Here is a 23,290-nt window from a genome sequence, read left to right as displayed (position 1 = left end):
CATAGAAGCTGGTTTGGAAAGAGAGATCATTATTAGGAAGAAGAGTTTTTTCCAGTATTTCTCCTACTCCACATTGTAACTCTCTACAGTCTGTTGTCTAATTCCAATTCCTAAAGTTTAACTATGTTTCTGTAAGTCTGGTTGGTTTATTCAGTTGTGAGCATTTTGAATGCAACTTAAATCTGTCCTACTTCTTCTGAAGCCTGATCTTTTAAAGAAGCAGGGTGTGGGAACTGGATGATGTCATTTTCCAATTGTTTATATTACTTTATAGGATTGGAGCAAATTATTTAGGTGGTGTGAGAAGAACTTTTCTTAAATTTTGCTTATTATCTTGCTATAAATAGACACTTTACACATTGATTTTTAGGAACAATTGTAGGTTTGGGTTTTTTTTTTTATGCCTAAGAGATGACAACTGCTTGCCTTCTTTGCTTTTTTCTAAATGAGTGCTGTATTAGTGGGACTTTCTTGGTAATCATCTGTACACTGTGACTACAGGATAGTGATTTTCAGTCTTCTTTAAAGCAAAGGTTGTGTTTGCTTGAATGTCTGAGCTTAAAATAGATTCCTTTCTGGATAGCACAATATCACTTCTTACTAAACATCTAATCTATGTGGTGAAAGCACTGTAGAAACATTGCTTTTAAATAGCTATCAGGTGAGCTGTATGAGAACTACATTGTAGAAAGTACATTGTAAAGGTAAAAGATAATAAAATTTTGTAAGAGTAGTAATGATTTTGACCAATTACATTGGTGAAAAAAGCAGTTGGGTGAAAGGTGTATTCTGATAAATACATTTGTATTCTGGTTTTGTATAGATTTAACTTGCATTTCTTAGCATAGAATAAAAATTGTAGAAAGAGGTACATTGTGTGAAATAATTTTATTCCAAGGGCTGCTAGTTGCTTACCCAATATGAATAGTCTTTTCCTTTACTAACAAAACCACAATTTTATTGGGTATTGCCTGTGCCAGTTTAAAAATTATATTTTGCCAATACTCTTACATGTGTGGCCCTGTGACATGATTCTGATTAACAAAACATTGGGAGAATTTTTGCTTTCCAAATATGCATGCCACTCCTGCTTGGATACCTAGAACAAAGATATGATGTTGGAGCTGGAGAAGCATCTTGCAACTAAAAGGCAATGGCAGGGAGAACCTCAGGAAATTCACCCTGACGCCTTTAAATCTATCTTGTGACTTCTCATTATGTAACATAAATAAATCCTGAAATTTTTGTAAACTAGTGTCCTTTAGTTCTCTATTACTCACAACTGAACACAATTTCTGTGAATATTGTTGTAATTTCACTTAACTCTAACCATAATATATGTTTGCCTTACTGATGGACATGATTCTTCTGGTGCTCTGAAGAAAACCTTCCTTTTCCTTCAGGGTTTGGCCTGGTGACAGTGAATTTGAATAAATAACCTCTATTTACAATGCATTAATTTTCACGTTTACATTCAAAAGATATCTGTAATATTAAGGAGGCCCTTAAGGAGTTAAACTAATTAATGGGGGAGTAGAATTTGAGATTCACGGAAAATATTTTGGTCAGAAAATATTTTATCAACCCTCCAATTATAACTTACAAAAAATAAGTCAAATTAAGCTATTCTGGAAGCTACTAACTCCATTATATATAAAGACAATGATTGTATTTGGGTTGCCTGGGTGGTTCAGTTGGTTAAGTGTCTGCCTTTGGCTCAGGTCATGATCCCAGGACCCTGGAATCAAGTCCCACATTGGGCTCCTTGCTCAGCAGGGAACCTGCTTCTCCCTCTGCCTGCCACTCCCCCTGCTTGTGCTCACCCTCCTTCCCACTTTCTCTCTCTGTCAAATAAATAAATAAAATCTTTTAAAAGATAACAGAAAATATAACAGAATAATTAACAGAAAATTCTCAGAGTTCATGTAACATCTGAAACTGGTCCTCAGATAGATAAATGATATACACACAATTAAAAAAGGTCTAAAGAAAAAAATGCAATGGAGTTAAGCTTTCAAATAACAATTGAAATATTACTTAAAAATCACAAAGTGGTGTTAAACTTATGAATTGTGACAAAAATACATTTATTAACAATGTAAGATAAATATAAGCTTTTGAAATTCCAAAGCAATGAGAAGGAACCTATGACATAGGCTCCTATTCAAATTTTCAAAATACACAAAATTATGTTATATAACTTTTTAGAAAAAAAAGTACTCCAAGCATCTAAGAAAAATTTGACTATAAGAATTAAAACAATACAGATCAAAACGGCATTAAATCTTGATTCCCAGACCTTGCAGAAGTAGAATTCAATAAAATCAAGTTCGTTAAGAATAAGTTTCATAATATTTATCTAACCAACCTCCATGACATGAAAAGGCAAAAAACAACAACAAAAACTATATATACTCATAAGGACTTGAAGAAATTTCCTAGTGCAGGACAGACCTCATGTCTTAAAATATCTTTTAACCACACTTGAATTAGCTGAACAAAAGGCATTCAAAAGGAATTGAGAATACTAATAAGGGAAAGTTTACTCATTTTGGTACTGAGTTTTCAAAAGTTTAAAGTCCAAATACGAAGTTTGATTAAAGCAAACATGTTTGCGAATTCCTAGCTGAGAGTCTCCCGCTCTCTGGTTCAGCTAAAATCAACCATTTTAAAAGGACTTAAATGTTTCAAAGAACTATAATTGGATGAATAAAGTCATATTGTCACTTGGATAATTCTTACTTGGCCTATAAAATTGAGTTTAAGTGTTATCTATTGACCAGGGAAGCCTTTGCTGACCTCTGCCTTGCTCCCATCCATCCTAATTAATGCCCCTCCTCTGTGATCTTTTTTCGCAGAATTTCTGTCATGACTGCATTTTCAGTGTCTGCCAACAGATTCTAACCTCTTGGAGAAGGATCTCTAATTGCTCTCAGTCCCTGCAGCCCAGAGCATATTGCCTGGATTACTTTAGGCATTTAGCAAATACTTGAATGAATGAAAATTGAATTAATGATCCTTATTGTATTTCTCTCCAAAGAATCTTATAAAACATTTGGGGAACAACTCATTTTTTTCCTTAGAATTCTGTCTATTGAGAAATAAGATAAAATTCCTGGATGGCCTATTTTCTTCTCTGTCCATTAGGTGGGAACTTAGGAAAATACCAGAAAGTTATGTGACTTTTAAGGCAGGTGGTTTAATTCATGGAATCCTCCTTATAAGGTCTAAATGGTCCCAGAGATAACATAACAAAAGCAATGAATAACCTTTTCACAACTTTTATTATATTAAGGTATCTTTGGAGATATGATTTTGCCTTTGAAGCAATTTTTCTTCCCATAAGGTACCAGGAGAAGTTATTTGAAGCCTATGTCTCATAACATTTTTTTGAATATAGCTATAACCTGTGGAAGATAATCTACAAGTAACAGGGGATATTTATTTTAAGTTTTTAAAAAACTCAAATAAATAAATCTAGAGCTAAGTGGAAGGGATGAAAAGAAATTTATTTCATTTTATTTGGGGCACTAACCTTCCATTGGAATAGTATTAATACTGACACTTCCTGTCAAATATTTGTAGAGATTTCATAAAGGGAGAATTTATAATTTCACATATTGTTGGTGATTGTTTTTAATAACCTTAAAACTTATTATTTGATATTTTTACTTAGTTCTTCTTACAAAAAAAAAACACTAAGAAAATTCCATATCTCAAATTGTTTGTTCATATCCATAACATGCATATTAAGACCAAGGCTGGGGCGCCTGGGTGACTCAGTCCGTTAAGCATCTGCCTTCAGCTCAGGTCATGATCCCAGGGTCCTGAGCAGGCAGAGGGAGAAGCAGCCTCCCCACTGAGCAAGGAGTCTGATGTGGGACTGGATCCCAGGACTCTGGGATCATGACCTAGCCAAAGGCAGATGTTTAATGGATTGAGCCACCCCGGCATACCTACCATATTGTTTTAAAAGTTAGTGAAGAAATAGAATGAGGGAAAATTGGGTAAGAAAAACAAGATGGAGGCAGAAATATATTAAATTACAAAACAAAATCTGTAAAATGCTATATATTTGCGAGGAGATAGTACTGGGCCAATGGACAATTTTTACTCCATTTTCTTTACTTAAAAATTAATATAATCAGTTACTTAATTTAGCAACTACAAGAGATTTTTAAAAATTACTTGACTGGAAGTCTCAATACCACTGAATATATTTTTCCCAGGAGTTCTCAAAAAAGGAAAACAATGTATTGTAAATACAACTAATTTTTTCACAAAACACATTATTTAAAATATTTTGTACCAGGTTATAACAAGAGTATTCCTAAGGATTTAAAAATCATTTCTACATGGGAAGATCAAAAGGATGGCATCTGGGTACATAACCATGGGATTCACTGATACAATCCAAAGGTAAGAGTTACTTTACCTGAAAGAATGAATGAATGACATCTAATTTCAGACTATCATTCAACAAAAATTACTGTGTTCTTAGACAAATTTTGAACCAGTACTGTGTATTCAGGAATGCACTGGTTGGAAATTACCTGTACTACTGATTAATGCATACATTCATTCATCAAATATTTATTGAGTGACTATTTTGTCCAAGCACTGCAAGTTAGGCCATATTTCAGATTAAGACCCTAAGTGCATTAGAGTCAGCTCGGTTTTTGGGTGAGGTGAGGAGAGAAAAGATAGCTTGGAAAGCTGAAGAACCTGAGATCAAATCATGCCTTAAGAAAGTATTACGGTATCTATGCCTAGAGGTATGCAGGTGGTAAATTAAGAAATTTTTTACCTCTAAAAATAAATGGAAGCACCTACAACACAGAAAGAATGTGTTCTTCCTGACTTCAAATTACATAAAATTGAACATTTTAAAGTAGTTATCAAAAGCTTTATGGTCTATTAAAACAAAGAAAAAAAGTCTCAGTAAAGGTTTTAAAAAACATCTTCTCTTAAGAAATATAACTTCCAGGTAGATTTTCCAATATTTTATGGTTTTAAAATATATCCCTGGATAGCAAGGTGAAGTTTTGTTCATGGTTGTTAATAAAAGTTAATTAATCTTGAAAGAAATCTATATAATTCATAATTTGAGCTTTAGAATTTTTGGTTTATCCAAAGCAATTCTTTCTAATAATAATTAAATATCATGAAGAGTTGTCTATTAATGTCACTATTTCTATTGTCTCCAGTGAATAATTTATTATAAATTACTTCATTCATTAACATTTAAAAACTCTTTGGCTATGCATTAAATACAATTGATTAAAAATTTCTACTTTAAAATATATCAACAATTTTTATGAAACATCATTTACCCCAAATTATATTCTAGCTTAAATCTTGATTAAAGTACTTAATGACTCAAAATATTTTTTTTCTGAAATTTTCACTGTGATTCCTAATGTTACGCTAAACCACATTCTAATCCTAAATGTATAAATTTTAGTAAATTTTTAAATTTCATGGGGAAAATTATGGATATAAAACCGAATGATGATTTGACCCATTTCCTCTACAAAATACAAAGTTTGGGGCCAATATACCACTTAAGTAACTTTTATTATTTTACATGTTCTTTCTAACTTCTGGCTTATGAAAACTAAATACGATTATTGTCCCTGTAATCCCATTTTTCAATGTTCTAAAATAAACATTTCTGTATTATTTTCCTTTACTACTAAAAAACCACCTTAACCATCTTATTAGTGTCACTTTTACAAAATGTCACAGTGTATTCTATGGACATTTAAAAGACAAAAATTTACATTAAGCATTAAATCCAGGCCAGTGCCATGAAAAGGACATATCACATCAAGAAACCTTCTGGTGGTAGATAACAGCATCACCATGCAGAACTGTTTTCACACTAGAAAAGATCATAAAAGGAAGACTGCTTTCTATGATGCATCATGTGAGCAGACATTCTAGATTATCCATAAAAGAAGTGTATCAGTTAATGTTACATACTGCCTTTGTGAAGGCTTATTGATGATATGCATCAAAAAACAGTTTCTTGACATTGCAGAACTGCAGTTCTATTACTTAAGGAATTTTATTTTAATTTATTTTACTTTTATTTTATTGTACTTTATTTTATTTTTGCTTGAAGAGCCAGCAAAGGGTAAGAGAAAACAAAAGGTGGCTTCAGGTTCAAAAGCCCTGGTTCAACCCTTCACTAGAGTTAAACTAGTAAAGCTAAATTTCAGTCTTCAAAGACAAGAAAGTGATAGTCCTACAAAGCTACAAAGCTAAGATATATCTCTCAAATAATTAATGGTTGTAGAAGGAATTTACACATCATGAAACATTGTTACTCTAATATAAGGTATTTTTTAAAAGCTAATAAGAAAGAAGTTTCTTTCTCCTATGGCAGTATTTCCCCAGGTATGCTGCACAGAGCTGCTTCCTGAGGTGGGGAAAGAAAACACAGGGATAACTTGTTTCAGAAGTCATTTAGTGTCTATGTAGTGTCCTACAGGAAATATTCAATGCATGCTGGCATTTTGAAGTCTTTGAATTTTCACACGTCTTTTTCCTCAGAAAACTCATTTCTGTTTGTTTGTTCTTTATATTTTTAATGTTAAACATTTATTAAGATTTATTGACTTCAAATTTCAGGGATCTCCAGATGCTGGCATGTATTAAGGTATTAGTGGTGTCCAGGGGTTTCTAATTGTTTAAAAAAAAAAGTACTTTAAAAAATAGCTTATAGCTTATAGCCACAGAAAGAATGAAGTACATGCTACAATGTGGATGAACCACAAGAACATGTGATGTGAAAGAAGCCAGACACAAGGGGTCACATATTGTATGGTTCTACTTATATGAATTTTCTGAAATAGGTAAATCGATAGAGACAGAAAACAGCCTAGCGTGGAGCCTGATGCAGGGCTCAGTCTTATGACCCTGAGATCATGACCTGAGCTGAAACCAAGAGTCCTATGCTTAACGGACTGAGCCACCCATGCGCCCTTACCTCAAGTTTTAAAATTTTATTGAGATAAAATTCAGATTCCATGAAACTCACTCTTTTTAAAATATACAGTCCATTAGGGTTTTTTTAGTATATTCAAAGAGATGTACAGTCAACTTCATAATCTAATGTTAGAATATTTTCATTATCCCCAAAGGGAACTCATACTCATCAGCAGTCATGCCTCACGCCCCATTTGCCCACGTTCCTGGCAACCACTAATTGTTGTCTCAAATGAATTTGCCTATTGAAGAGATTTCATATCAATGAAATTATAAATATGCAATTTTTTGTAACTAGCTTCTTTCATTTAGCATAATGTTTTCAAGATTCATCCAGATCGTAGCGTGTACTTTATTCCCTAGTATTGCCAAGTAATATTCCATTATGAGGATATAGCACATTTTTAAAAAATTCATTCATATTTTGATGGAAATTTGGGCTGTTTCCATTTTGGGGCTATTGTGAATAAATCTACTATGGACATTTGTGTACAATTTTTGAATGAATGTATGTTTTCATTTGTTGGTATATCTGAGTAGAATTGCTCGGTCAAATGATAACTTTGTGTTTCACATTTGAGGAGCTGCCGAAATATTTTCCAAAGTGGCTTCACTATTTCACTATCCCATCATAAATGTGTGAGAGTTTCAACTTGCCTATATCTTAAAAAATGCTTATGATTGTCTATTTTTCATATTTAAATCATCCCACTGGGTAGGGAGTGGTATATAATTGTGGTTTTGATTTACAATCCTCTAATGACTAATGATATTGGGCATTTTAATATGCTTATTGGCCATTTATATATCATCTTTTGAAATGTACCTGTTCAGATAGTTTGCTCATTTTCCAATTTGGTTGTCATTTTATTATTGAGCTGTAAGAGTTCTTCATAATCTGGATATGGGTCTCTTATCAGATATATGATTTGCAAAAACTTTCTCCCACTCCAAGGGTTACATTTTCATATTTCTTGATTGTGCTCATTGATTGTGCTCATTTTTCCCTTCCTTCTCCTAATGTCCTCCATGCTATTCTTCATGTTCCACAAATAAGTGAAACCACATGATAATTGACTTTCTCTGCTTGACTTATTTCACTTAGCATAATCTCCTCCAGTCCCATCCATATTGATGTAAAAGTTGGGTATTCATCCTTTCTGATGGCTGAGTAATATTCCATTGTATATATGGACCACATCTTCTTTATCCATTCATCTGTTGAAGGGCATCTCGGCTCTTTCCACAGTTTGGCTACTGTGGACATTGCTGCTATGAACATTGGGGTGCATATGGCCCTTCTTTTCACTACATCTGTGTCTTTGGGGTAAATACCCAGGAGTGCAATTGCTGGGTCTTGGGTAGCTCTATTTTTAAATTTTTGAGGAACCTCCACACTGTTTTCCAAAATGGCTGTACCAACTTGCATTCCCACCAACAGTGTAAGAGGGTTCCCCTTTCTCCACAACCTCTCCAACATTTGTTGTTTCTTTCCCTGTCCATTTTTGCCATTCTACCTGGTGTAAGGTGGTATCTCAATGTGGTTTTGATTTGAATTTCCCTGGTGGCTAATGATGATGAACATTTTTTCATGTGTCTGTTAGCCATTTGTATGTCTTCTTTGGAGAAGTGTCTCTTCATATCTTCTGCCCACTTTTTGACTTGATTATTTGTTTTTTGGGTATTAAGTTTGAGAAGTTCTTTATAGATCTTGGATACCAGCCGTTTATCTGTTGTGTCATTTGCAAATATCTTCTCCCATTCTGTGGATTGCCTCTTTGTTTTGTTGACTGTTTCCTTTGCTGTGCAGAAGCTTTTTATCTTGATGAAGTCCCAAAAGTTCATTTTTGCTTTTGTTTCACTAGCTTTTGGAGATGTATCTTGAAAGAAGTTGCTGTGGCCGATGTCAAAGAGGTTACTGCCTATGTTCTTCTCTAGGATTTTGATGGAACTTTTAAGAGGGAAGCAAACCTATTCTGCCAGCTCCAGTGGCTGTTAGTCTGCTGGTTTTAACAGTTACCATAACTGCAAGGCTGCTGCTTTTCAGGTTACTGCAGAGCTGTTATAGTGAGATGGGAAGAGCGTAGTCAATATGTTGTAAAACTCACTCTTCTTACCAAGATTCCACCATTTTTCTGGAATAAACACACCTGGATTGTTGTAGGTCTTTTCCAGAGTTCTGAAAAAGTTGATATTGACAGTTTTTGCTAGTCTGTTGATTCCATTTATGGATTTTTGGAGGTCCTTAGCCTGCCATTCCAAAAGTGCTTCTCTGGTTTATTTATTTTTGCAGCTGTCTGTTTTAATATCCATTATCTGCAGCTGAACTCCATGAACACTCTTTAGGAAATGTCATCCTAAAACACTGAAGAAAAGTTACTTTCAAAAGTCTTATTGCTTTTCAAATATTAAATTAACAGTGTCATTTTTTTAGTTCTTATCTTGCATGTTGACATAGCGAGGCATCTTTTGCATGTGTTATCTGACCACTCTATCTGCATTACCTTGTCCAGCTTACTTAATATCTGTCTCTCAAGTTCCTCTTTTGTAAAATGAGGATTATAGCCACACATATCATAGAATTTTGAAAGTATTATGCAAGGTAGTACTTATAAATTATTTAGAGTAGTGCCAGATCAATAAATATTATATAAAATATATAATTATTCTATGAAAAATGCTGTTGGTGTACTGATAGGGATTGCATTAAATTTGTAGATTGCTTTGGGTAGAATAGACATTTTAACAATATTTGTTCTTCCAATCCATGAGCATGGAATGTCTTTCCATTTTTTTTTATGTCCTCTTCAATTTCTTTCATCAGTATTTTATGGTTTTCAGAGAACAAGTCTTTCACCTGTTTGGTTAAGTTTACTTGTAGATGTTTTATTGTTTTTGGTGCGAATGTAGATCAAATTGTATTCTTCTCTTCCTGCTGCTTCATTATTAGTGTATAGGAATGCAATAGATTTCTGTACATTGATTTTGTATCCTGCAACTTTACTGAAATCATTTATCAGTTCTAGCAGTTTTTTGGTGGAGTCTTTAGAGTTTCCTACTTATAGCATCATGTGACCTGAAAATAGTGAGAGTTTTACTTCTTCCTTACCAATTTGGATGGCTTTTATTTCTTGTTGTTGTCTAATTTCTGTGGCTAGGACTTCCAATAATATGTTGAATGAAAGTGGTGGGAGTAGGTATCCTTGTCTTGTTCCAGACCTTACGGGAAAAGCTCTCAGTTTTGCACCATTGATTATGATGTTGGAGGTGGGTTTTTCATATAAGTCCTTTATTATGTTGAGGTATGTTCCCTCTAGACCTACTTTGCAGAGAGTTTTTATCATAAATGGATATTGTACTTTGTCATATGTTTTTTCTGCATCTATTGAAATGGTCAAGTGGCTTTTTTTTATCCTTTCTGTTATTGATGCGATGTATCACATTAATTGTTTTGTGAATATTGAACCATGCTTGCATCCCAGGAATAAATCCCACTTAATCGTGGTGAATGATTTTTTAATGTATTAAGTTCAGTTTGCAAATATTTTGTTGAGGATTTTTGCATCTATATTCATCAGAGATATTGGTCTGTAGTTCTCTTTTTTTTGTGGTGTCTTTATCTGGTTTTGGTATCACAGTGATATTGGCCTCATAAAATGAATTTGGAAGTTTTCCTTCCTCTTTAATTTTTGGGAATAGTTTGAGAAGAATAGGTATTAACTCTTCTTTAAATGTTCGGGAGAATTCACCTGGGGAGCCATCTGGTCCTGGAATTTTATTTTGGGGGAGTTTTTGATCACTGATTCAAGTTCATTGCTGGTAATAGATCTGTTCAAATTTTCAATTTCTTTTTAGCTTCAATTTTGGTAGATTATGTTTCTAGGAATTTATCCATTTCTTCTAGGTTGTCCAATTTGTTGGCATGTAGGTTTTCATAATATTCTGTTACAGTGTTTGTATTTCTGTGGTGCTGACTGTTTTTTCTCCTCTTTCATTAGTAATTTTGTTTATTTGGGTCTTCTCTCTGTCTCTTTCTCTCTTTTGGTTAGTCTGGCTAGAGGTTTATCAATTTCTCCAAAGAAGACATACAGAACAGCAACAGACACATGAAAAGATGCTCAACATCACTCATCATCAGGGAAATGCAAATCAAAAATAATGAGGTATCACCTCATACCTGTTGGAATGGCTAAAATAAAAAAGCACCAGAAACAACAGTGTTGGTAAGGATGTGGAGAAAAAGGAACCCTCTTGCAGTGTTGGTGGGAATGCAAACTGGTGCAGCCACTGTGCAAAACAGTATGGATGTTCCTCAAAAAATTAAATTAGAACTACTCTATGATCCAATAATTGCACTACCGGGTATTTACCCCAAAATTACAAAAACACTAATTCAAGGGATACCCCTATGTTTATTGCAGCATTATTTACAATAGCAAAACTATGAAAGCAGCCTAACTGTCCACTGATAGATGAATGGATAAGGAAGATATAGTGTAATATATATTACACTACACACACACACACACACATACACTATGGAATATTATTCAGCCATAAAAAAAGAATGAAATCTTGGCATTTCAAACAACATGGATAGAGCTAGAGAGTATAATGCTAACCGAAATAAGTCAGTCAGAGAAAGACAAATATCATCATCTCCCTCACAGTAGAATTTAAGAAACAAAACAAATAAGCAAAGGAAAAAAAAAAAGAAAGAGAGGCAAACCAAGAAACAGACTCTTAACTATAGAGAACAAACTGATGGTTACTAGAGGGCAGGTAGGTGGGAGGACAGGTTAAATGATGATGGGGATTAAGGAATGCACTTGTTGTGATGATGTTTGGGATGTTTGGGATTGTTGAATTACAACTATGGAATTGTTGAATATAACACTGTATTTTAACTAACTGGAATTAAAATAAAAACAAAAACAAAAAAATAAAACAATGAAAAAATAAAATACATAATTATTATTATCATCATTTAAAAAATTTCTAGCCCTTCTCTATTCCTGTGCTTTCTTTTTTCATAGAACATATTTCTTGAAATTATATTATGTTTTAATTTGATATTTGTTTATTTCCTGTTTTCTCACACTAGAAAATCAGTTCCAGTGATAGTCACTAGCAAACACTCAATACATGGTTGTTAATTAAATGAATTTATGTTTATATTATTGCAGCAAATGGAAACCAGTTCTGTGTAATTTTCCTTCCTAAGCATTTACACAATATCACATTGCCTTTTTTGCACATATAACCAAAGTACATAAAAAGCTTTATTTAAAAATAACTCCTAATAATTGGACAAAGCTGTCAACTCTTCTGAGATATGGCAATCCAAGAATTAGTCTAGAGAGGCTAAAATATATTAATTATATTCTGATTATTTTCTTATTAAAATCAGGGAGGTTTTTAAAAAAATATTAATTTCTAGATACTAAGTAGTACAATTATATAAAGCAACCTGAAAAGTAGTTGTTTTTGTTTTTTTGTTTTAAGATTTATTTATTTATGTTAGAGAGAGAGAGCACACACACGAGCAAGGGGAGGGGCAGAGAGAGAGGGAAAGAGTCTTGTGCAGACTGGGCTGAGTGCAGATCCCAATGAGATCCATCTCATGACCCTGAGATCACGACCTAAGCTGAAACCAAGAGTTGGCCAGCTTGACCCACGGCACCACCAGGCACCCCAGTAGTTTTTTATTAATTGAAAATATTCCAATAACAGAAATGGAGAAAGTTATGAATATGGGGCTTCTATACTTACTAATACTCCTGTATCAAATGCTCAGAGCAGGTATTTGTTGTGCTTGGGTAGCACGCGTTCTGATCAGGTGTTGAATATTTCTAACATCATTTCTGGTAATAAGTTTCACTATTTAGAAAGTAAGATTCCATGGCAACATTAAAGAAATAAATATCATGGCAAGGGTTTCTGGTATTGCCACGTGATTGAAGTTTTTGTTTTTGTTTGCATTAATTTTCTCAAAGCCTTACAACCATCTCTTGGATAGGAAAAGAGAGAAATGGAACTGGGTCTTCACAATGCAGATAAAGACTGAAAAAGGTTTCTGGCCAGATTTCAAGGACAAATCTTCATGAATCATAGGGAACACCACCTTAGCTGCAGTGAAAGTATATCCATACTTTAGGATCAATGCATGTTCTTCAAGGCATGTTTGCTTTTAAGAGAACCTTAATCTTTATGATAGGCCTAAATATTTGCCTATTTCTATTACAAGAGCATATTATTGGAATTATGGTTAATTTACTTATGGAAAAGATGCCCACTAAATTTTTTATGAGACTTGGCTGCTGTGTTTTTATATGTTACATGAAATTTAAACCACAACAGAAAAGAAAGTCTATATAGGCTGAAGAAATGTTAAAATTTAGTCACATAAAAATATTTTTCAGCATTAAAAATAAATACAAGAGTTTATTTAAATGAGGAACTATGGTGTTTTTGAGATATAACTTCATAAAAGGTGGGAGTAAAATGAAATAAAATGAAAGAAATAACCCCATAAAGAAAGGGGAATCCTCCTACACTGTTGGTGGGAATGCAAGCTGGTACAGCCACTCTGGAAAACAGTATGGAGGTTCCTCAAAAAGTTGAAAATAGAGCTACCCTACGACCCAGCAATTGCACTACTGGGTATTTACCCCAAAGATACAAATGTAGTGATCCGAAGGGGTACGTGCACCCCAATGTTTATAATAGCAATGTCCACAATAGCCAAACTATGGAAAAAGCCAAGATGTCCATCAACAGATGAATGGATAAAGAAGATGTGGTATATATATACTATGGAATATTATGCAGCCATCAAAAAAAATGAAATCTTGCCATTTGCAACGACGTGGATAGAACTAGAGGGTATTATGCTAAGTGAAATAAGTCAATCAGAGAAAGACAAGTATCATATGATCTCACTGATATGAGGAATTCTTAATCTCAGGAAACAAACTGAGGGTTGCTGGAGTGGTGGGGGGTGGGAGGGATGGGGTGGCAGGTGATGGACATTGGGGAGGGTATGTGCCATGGTGAGCTCTGTGAATTGTGTAAGACTGTTGAATCACAGACCTGTACCTCTGAAACAAATAATACATTATATGTTTAAAAAAAAAAAGAAGAAGAAGATAGTAGGAAGGGAAAAATGAAGGGAGGGAAATCGGAGGGGGAGACAAACCATGAGAGACTATGGACTCTGAGAAACAAACTGAGGGTTCTAGAGGGGAGGGGGGTGGGGGCATGGGTTAGCCTGGTGATGGGTATTTTTTTTTTTAGCCCTGTGATGGGTATTAAAGAGGGCATGTATTGAATGGAGCACTGGGTGTTATACGCAAACAATGAATCGTGGAACACTACCTCAAAAACTAATGATGTAATGTATGGTGACTAACATAATAAAATAAAATTTAAAAAAAAAAGAAACAACCCCATAAGCCTTAATGGACTTCAAAAAGAAAACAGTAAAGATGATAAAGATATAAGAGAAAAAAATCCCTTATAGTAATTATTTCATGGAAATCTATCAAAGTTAATATAAAGGTAGACAGTAATAAAATTTTGATCTGGGATCTAATTCCATGTTAGCCACTAAATTGAATTCTGAAGTAAGTTAATTCTCTTAGCTTTCATGAGCTTTAGGTTGCCAATCATAAAAATGCCTGCTGCTCAGGCCATATTATAAGAGATCCAATGGAAAACTCTTGAAACCACTTGAATTAAGTAACACGTATCTTGGGCTATATATCTATAGAGCATACAGAGAGTGATTATTATATACAATATATAGCTTATATAGTATTTTATTACAGCAATATAGGTAATATTTAGACATAGTAATATGTCTAATAAAATGGTAATATAAGTAATCTTATTATAGTAATTATGTTGTAGTGCCATTTTCACTTAAACTAGAGATACGTATATGTGTTAGCCAGTATTTAAAATCATAATACTGTTATCCTGTTAATACTTCATTGTTTAAGAAAGCTGAGTGAGATGCTGAGTGAGTAATGGGGTGTTTAGGAAGCTGCCTTAAATAACAAAGCTCCAAAGAACCTGCCAGAAGAGACCAGAAGGTGCAAAGAGCTATGTGGAATTGTAGGAGAGAAACCAAAGTCTTAGCCACAGATTGAAATCAGCAGCCTGGTGATGAGGGGCTACTAGGGGGAATACTTTAAATAATAGCAGAGGGGGTGAAGGACACACATGAGTAAAGAAAAGAGAGAAACACTTGGTTGCACCTGTTTTTTAAGTTGGATGAATGAAGAGATTTACAAAGGTCAGATATTTAATGAGTTGACTGCTTTGATAGTGAAACAGATCTGGACTGTCTGAATCAGATGTCTTAAAAACTCAAGAGAAGGATTCTGACACAGGTATATGCAAAGACAGAGACTTCTACATTTTTTAATAAAGTGTTTGAAAATATGCTCTATTGAAATATGAATTGAAAAACCTTATTTAATAAGAAAGATCAAATTAAAGTTGATATGCATTTGTCAAGGAATGAAAGTTCACATTTTAATAGTTAATCACCCAAGTTACAAGATACCATCAGAATACAGTTTTTGCTTTGAATTATAATTTTAAAACTTTTTTGAAAAAAACAAATATGTAGTTACAAAACTCTAACCCATGAATATACCTTTATTGTGAAAAATTCAACACAAATATATGTAGAAGAAAGAGCTAATTCTTCACTGTCCCTCAATTCTCCCCTCCACCAAGGTAACAGTTTTTAAAATACATATTTTTTACTGTTTTTCTGGATCTACTTCTGTGTACTTTTTACTATGAATTTTTATATATGTATATATGCAGATATATATGTAAATATAACTTCAGGCTTTCATAAATATGTGAAAATATAACCATATTATTTATATAACTCCACAATTGCTCTATTTTTATCTACTGTCTTTAATAATTTTAATAAGTTTCCATGTCAATATACAGAGAGATCTACCTCATTCTTTTTAACAACTGCCTAGAATTCCATTGAATACATGTATCATAATGTAGTCTGTCTTTTATTCCATGGAAGAGATGTATCACATTTCAATCTATCTTCTATTGAAGGTCATCTAGGTTGTTTCCATATTTTTACCATAATAAATATAATTTCAGGGATTTATGATAAAAACAAATTAATTTTTAAACTTACTATCCTCAAGTTAATGCAAAGCAATGTTTAATGTTCTTTCTTGCCTTTCAAAATCATTTTATCCTTTGCAAAACTCCTATGATTTAATTTTCACTGCTTGATGTCAGATTAAATGAAACTAATTATAAGAGATGACCACTGGGGGAAAAGTCTTGAAATATGTCAATAGATATATGACATATTTCAATAGACACATTTTCTCTGAAATTACAGTTAGATTTTTAAGACATGATCCTGATAAACCACTTTATAAAAACAGTAGCATAATGGACAGAGAATGAGTTAAAATGTATTTGAAATTCAATTCTATTCAGAAATATTCTGCATGATATTTTATGCCTTAGGGTTCTCAACTGTGGAGAATAATAGTAATATCTACTTTTATTTGTGTCTGTGATGAATAAATAAGGGATACCCCCTGAAATAAAGAATATATTAAATAGACTTAATTCTGCTTTTCTAATAGGTATTTGACAAATGCAAAAAATGGTGTTGAATTCTGTTGGGTTAGGTGTGTGTGTGTGACTCTGTGTGTGGATATTTGGATACCCCTCAAAAATTACAATATAAAATACTTCTATTAATGTATCCAATGTATCCTTGGTGAAGGGACTAGAAATTTAAAATTGGGAAACTAAAATCTGTCTGGAGAGGTTTTGTACCCAATATCCGGGTCAGTATCTGGATAAGTCAAATAACTGCTATGACCATTTGCTGTCATAACTATGAAATCCAATGCTGGATTGTCATTAAATACGTATATCAATGAGTGGTTTTCAAAGTATAGTCCCCATACTAGCAGTGTCATCTGGAAAATTGTTGGAAATGCAATTAAGTCCCATCCCACACCTACCAAATCAGAAACTTTAGAACTGAACACAGCAGTTTGAGTCCCCTGGGTGATTCTGATGCATGCTCAAGGTGGAGAAAACACTAGTGTATATCTTTAAAACATCCATACTAAAATGTGGAATGTTACTCATTTCAGTGCTTATAACTACAAACAAAATACACCCAAACAGCACATTTTTAATGTATCAAGTGAAAATATCAATATTATAGAGAACTCAAAATAGTGACATACATTTTATGTTGCCAAATTCCCTCCAGATTAGTCTGTTACCTGTGCTGCCTTTTACCCAGGTTTCGGAAATGACACTCTTGCTAAGAGTTTTCAGATGCTCCTCAGGTAGCTGACAGGTCAAATCTGGAATTGTTTTCAGCATTTTCCACACAGTTTTGTGTTCATGCAATGTCCTATAAATGGGCCTTAAAACAACATCAAAAAGATTGCAAATTGAGAGAACACAGCTTAACTACAAAGAAACCAAAAATCTTGATTTTTGAGCTTTCAAATTTGCATTTCTTTTTTATTTAAGGTTTGCTTAAGGATACCTATGATGATATTCTATTTTTGTCTTGGTAATCAACTTTAGAATTTATTCTCCTTTCAGCACTAAGATGCACATCCACGAAACTTTAAACTTCAGGAAATTACATAGTGCCGTTACCTTCTTTTTATAGAAAACTCCGTGCTTCATTGTAAGAATGTATCTTTTATTATTGTCATTATAATTATAAAGACCTCTTTCATATAGTAAAAAGATTGATTTTTTTTATCCAGTGTATACTTTTAATCTTTTCCAAGTACTATTTTTTTCTAAGATTTTTATTTATTTATTTGACAGAGAGAGAGACAGCGAGAGAGGGAACATAAGCAGGGGGAGTGGGAGAAACAGGCTTCCTGCTGAGCAGGGAGCCCGATGCGGGGCTCGATTCCAGGACCCTGGGATCATGACCTGAGCCGAAGGCAGACGCTTAATGACTGAGCCACCCAGGCACCCCAATCCTTTCCAAATACTATTAAAGTTAGATCAAATGAAGCTACAACTTAACACTGATAAATATTTTAACTGAAAAAATGCACATGTAATTTTCAATAAAACACAATCATCATATGATGGATGATATTTATTTGCTTTAATCATTAAATCCACTATTTAATATTTATAATACCATAATAAAGATACAAAATTCATGTTGATCCTAAGTTCTCAAGAGACTAACTTATCATACCACTGCTAAATGCTCAGTATTTTTCAAGCAACTTTTAAAAATCTATTGTGAGAAATCAGTTTAGCAGCAGAAAGGGAATTTGGGATACACATAAATGCAGGTTTGCCAGAAATAGCTCCAGCTTAGATGTAATGTCCAGTTGAGCCACCTGGTATGCATGTGATTGTGTGTGCATGTTTACTAGATGACAATATATATTGTGTTGTTTGTTGTGGGTTTTAGCAAAAAAGAAGTTGGAAAAATACTAATGTCGTAGATAGTCTTAAGAAATAGTCTTGAGAAAACTGGCTTCCTAGTTAACATCATGTAAAAGTGTGTACTTTTAGATGCAGTGATAAAGATGAGTGTTATTAAATAGCATGATATCATAACCAAAACCTAAAATATGTATCATTGATTTAGCAATGAAACAGGAGGTGGTAAAAAAAATAATATCACAGACCAAAAAAAAAAAAAAAAATGGCAAAACATTTGATCTATTAGTTGCCTGCAACAATTTGGAAGGCATACCAAGTACCTAGGAAACCCATGGTTTCACAGAAAGTAGTTGGAAAGAGCCAGAAAGTTACTGTGTTTTGTTTGCTTAATGTTACTTCTTTGTTGCAATGTATTATCAGGTGCTTAAAATTGGACAGTTTTCAAGTATAAACAGGAAGCAATAGAGAAAATCTAGAAATGTGGGGCATAAATGGAAAAGCCAAGTGCTTCTTGATTCCATGCAACAACAAAAATAATGAAAGAAATTTGACTATCAAAGGTCTATTACATTTTCTCAAATAAAGTCACTTAACCCTGTGCCAAAGGCCTAATTAGAAGCTTTATCTTCTCAACCAAGCCTATTGTTACAGAAGAATTTAAGGTAGCCTACATTAAGAGAGAGGCAGGCACAGGGAGAAGAAATAAACAAGGATTTAAAAACAATGTCTAGAACAGAAACTTGGATTTGGTTACTGGTATGCAGAAGATATTGGAGACAGATCATAAACGCTGACAAATGATCAGCACAGTCCACAGTTTTGAAATTCCCATGAAACTTTTCATTTGATTTTAACATACACCCCTGTGTTTACAACCTCAAAATGATAAATTAAGACATTCATGTCTGAAAACTTGGCCTTCATTTCCTCTCTTTAAACATGGCCTTCCTTCACTTCTCTCTCAATTTCTATCTTTATCATTTGTCAGGAATTTTTTTTTATGTTACGTTAATCACCATAAATTGCATCATTAGTTTTTGATGTAGTGTTCCATGATTCATTGTTTGCGTATAACACCCAGTGCTCCATTCAGTACCTGCCCTCTTTAATACCCATCTCCTGGTATTCCTGGGTTAGCCAGGAATGTTTTTTACATACATCATACCCACTCTTTCCTTACCTACTCTATATACAAAAGCTATTAGGAAAGAAATTACATTAACAAAAAGAAAAAAAAATCATACATTGAGAGATGTTAGGAAAACTATAATGCCCAAACTATTATTTGTAAAAAGGATTTTTTTTTTTATTAATAGTGTCATTAGTATCATTAGGAGTTATCAGACCACATACAATGGTGTGAAAGAAAATGTTATTCTCTTGAAGCCACCTCTCTTCATTTAGCCACCTCTATGTCTATTTCTAAATCCATTAAACTTGGGTAGGATGTTTGCCAATAAAACAAGAGTAAATCCGAGCAGTCAAGTGAAAAGAAGGGGATAAAACAAGGGGAATATGTTGTAAGAAGTAATATTTAAATTGAGGATCAGAGTAGTTAATTTCCTCAAAGACACATAGCTAATAATAATAAAAAAGAAACAGAAATACTAAAAATTGCTGAGCGATGAGCAAATCATGCTGCTAACACACACCACACACGAACACACAGGTGCAGAAACACAAAAAACCCTAAATTTAAACAGAATAATTCCAGACACTCAAAATTTCTAAATCCACTATTTCTAAATCCACTAATCACAAAAAGCAAAATGTTAGTATATTCTAAGTATTTAGAAACATATTAGTTGGAAACAAAATCATTTCAAGATTTTCCTTTTTACTTCTTTTTTTCTTGGTGATTACATCAAACCTAAGAGCTCACAGAGTCACGACAAGTTATGGAGCTGGCCTCTGATGACAAGGATCTGTGCGCACTGGCATCTGATGAGTGGAAACTATCATGCACAACCATTGGCATCCGTGTTGGCATCCACTGAATTCCTAAATGTTTCCAGTTGTAGGTATACGTCATTTAGATTTTTGTTAAGCTCTTGTATACCTGTCAACTTTTTCACTCTTGGCTAATTCTTCACATTTCTTGTGGTAAGGGGGGAGTTTGATTGCTTCAGTGAGTATCTCTGAGGCAATGGGACACCAGTTAGGGCTCTCTTAAGGCCTTTACATCCTAATACTAGTTCACTCACATTTACTTAGATGAGCAAATGAAATGGAGCTTCTGCATTTTTCTACAACTGTAGTCTAACAGTCCCCCATCTACTAGATTAGAGTTAAAACAAAAAAATCCTTGCATTTTCCTCTTAACAATATTACATGTCTTCTTATACAGGCTCCATTTAACTTAAATGTTGAGGATACATGGAGTTTAGCTTCCTATACTGGCTGATTTATATGGTTTTTCTTCAAGGACTTAAAGACTGTTTAGTAAAAATATTTAGTCTTCCAGAGTTACTCTAGTCACAATTCTTTTTCCCAAGAGGTGATGCAAGTATATCCGGGGATTGACTGTGTCCTTCTGGCATTGGCTAGAGGAACAGTTGGTCTGCATGTGCTGAAAATTTTGCGGAAGAAATATAATCAGCTTATATTACAGAACACATAAACACAGCCATTAAACTTGGGTAGGATGTTTGCCAATAAAACAAGAGTAAATCCGAGCAGTCAAGTGAAAATAAGGGGATAAAACAAGGGGAATATATTGTAAGAAGTAATATTTACATTGAGGATCAGAGTAGTTAATTTCCTCAAAGACACATAGCTAATAATAATAAAAAAGAAACAGAAATACTAAAAATTGCTGAGCGATGAGCAAATCATACTGCTAACACACACCACACACGAACACACAGGTGCAGAAACACAAAAAACCCTAAATTTAAACAGAATAATTCCAGACACTCAAAATAAGTTGATGAGTTCTGTAATAGAAAAAAAAAAAACAACACAATTTTCTCATTTAAAACAGAGTCAAATATTATATGTGGAAAGGTACACATGATAGCTTTAGGTAATATATTAAAAGTTGAAAATAAGTAGTCAATAATAGAGAAATAGTTTTCGGCTGCATGTTTTCAAGAAGATATCATCTAGGTTATTACAGAATAAGCGATATAATGCAGAATCCTATGTAGAAAGATAAACCTGCAGTATTGGTGACATGTTATTAAGGCATACATTGCATGATTGCAAATATATCAGAAATACTCTAGGGGCAAGACTATAACTGAATCTTAATGATCTGATTTTATAGTTGAAAAATATCATAATTAAAATATTCACTGCAGACATTCCGTTTTATGAGCTAGAACTTAATGATTCAGAAATTACTATCGTAAGATTGTTTCCTTTACATAACTTGATTTTAAAGTGTCAACTTATCTCGTCAGTTATTGCCATCACCTGGTTTCCTCTTCCTTTAAAACACAAGATAACTGTACGCTAGGCCATACCTGAAATAATAATTATCAAGTATATATTATTTCATCCATTAAACTATCATTCTAAATTGTTGCATATAGTTTGGCAAAAGAACTGCATGGTCTATTAATTATTTATTTATTTTCACTTAATTTAAAATACCTAAGCTGTTTAACTTGAAGAATTATCTGACTATCTAGGTATTAGAAATTCTGTTAAGACAACTTCCTATTCAGGGTGCCTGGGTGGCTCAGTCAGTCTCTTGATTTTGGCTCAGGTCATGATCTCAGGGTCATGAGATGGAGCCCAGCATCAGGCTCCACACTGGGCATGGAGCCTGCTTAAAATTCTCTCTCTTCCTCTCCCTCTGCTTCCACAAGCCCCAGCCCCCAACCCTGTCTTCGCTGCCCAGCTCACACGTGCTCTCTCTCTCCCTAAAAAAAAAAAAAGAAAGAAAGAAAAGAAAAAAAAAAAAAAAAGACAGCTTCCTATTCTTGTGTGGTCAAATAGAAAAGAAAAACAAACAAAAAACCAGGAGTAATTCTGATTGCAAGACCTTATTCAGGAAGGGTTACCAGAGGCCCATGAAGGTCTCTGAAAGTAAACGTCAGAGATGCTAATTATTTTTTTACTTCTCAAGGACTTATAAACATCAAAGAAAATATCTCTAGGTCCTGTCATAAAACAATCATTTTTTAATTGGAAGTAAAGATATTTGGAAATAGAGCTGATTCATAAATTTGAAGAGCTGTCAAAGTAAAGAGGGATTAAGATTATTTTGTCTGGCAATTACGAATAGAGGTTATAAAGAAGTCAATTTTTTTAATTAAAAGGTACAATTAAAAATATTAGAAACAATAAAACAGATCCTTGGGGATATATACATATATATGTGTGTGTGTGTATACATACACACACACACACACACACACACATGAAATTCAAGTGTTAGTTCCCTATCAAAATCCTCCTGCTGTTTGGGTTCACACTTTCTTTTAATAATGGTTAAAAATAACCTACTAAACAGAAATCAACAGGAGGCTCAGTCTCATGTGCTGTTGGAAACTTGATAATCCTCTAATATCCCTGAGAATTTGGGAAAGCTTATGTTTCTCCCAGTAGTTTCTTGCTGTTTTCCTATTTTCACTGAATGCTTAATTTCTGATCTAGAAGGCAGAATATGCTGTGGTCAGTTTTATTTTGTTTTCTTTTAAATAACATTTTATCATTTCTATGTATAAGAGTCAGGTCAAATAGAGAATAGATTACCACTTGTTTCAATTTTTAATATTTTCACTAATACTATCATGTGATTCTTTATACAAGGATTGTACAAGAGCAGCAGTATTCAAAAACACACACAAACAGTCACAGAGCGGTTTGTTCAAACTAAATCTTACAAAGA

The 23,290-nt window shown here is 33.6% G+C and overlaps 1 protein-coding gene across 1 annotated transcript in view; it reads right to left on the bottom strand.

The window, feature by feature from the left end:
• Nucleotides 1–23,290, bottom strand: part of CNBD1 (cyclic nucleotide binding domain containing 1) — a 400,860-nt gene that overhangs the window by 163,198 nt on the left and 214,372 nt on the right. The window contains exon 5 of the mRNA XM_032421749.1: nucleotides 17,301–17,446. Coding sequence (XP_032277640.1) covers nucleotides 17,301–17,446 — 146 coding nt within the window. The remainder of the gene's footprint in view (nucleotides 1–17,300; nucleotides 17,447–23,290) is intronic.

The sequence above is a fragment of the Phoca vitulina genome, unplaced genomic scaffold, assembly GCF_004348235.1.
Source record: "Phoca vitulina isolate PV1807 unplaced genomic scaffold, GSC_HSeal_1.0 scaffold25, whole genome shotgun sequence".
Lineage (NCBI taxonomy): Eukaryota > Metazoa > Chordata > Mammalia > Carnivora > Phocidae > Phoca > Phoca vitulina.
This window is presented reverse-complemented; position numbering and strand designations above follow the sequence as displayed.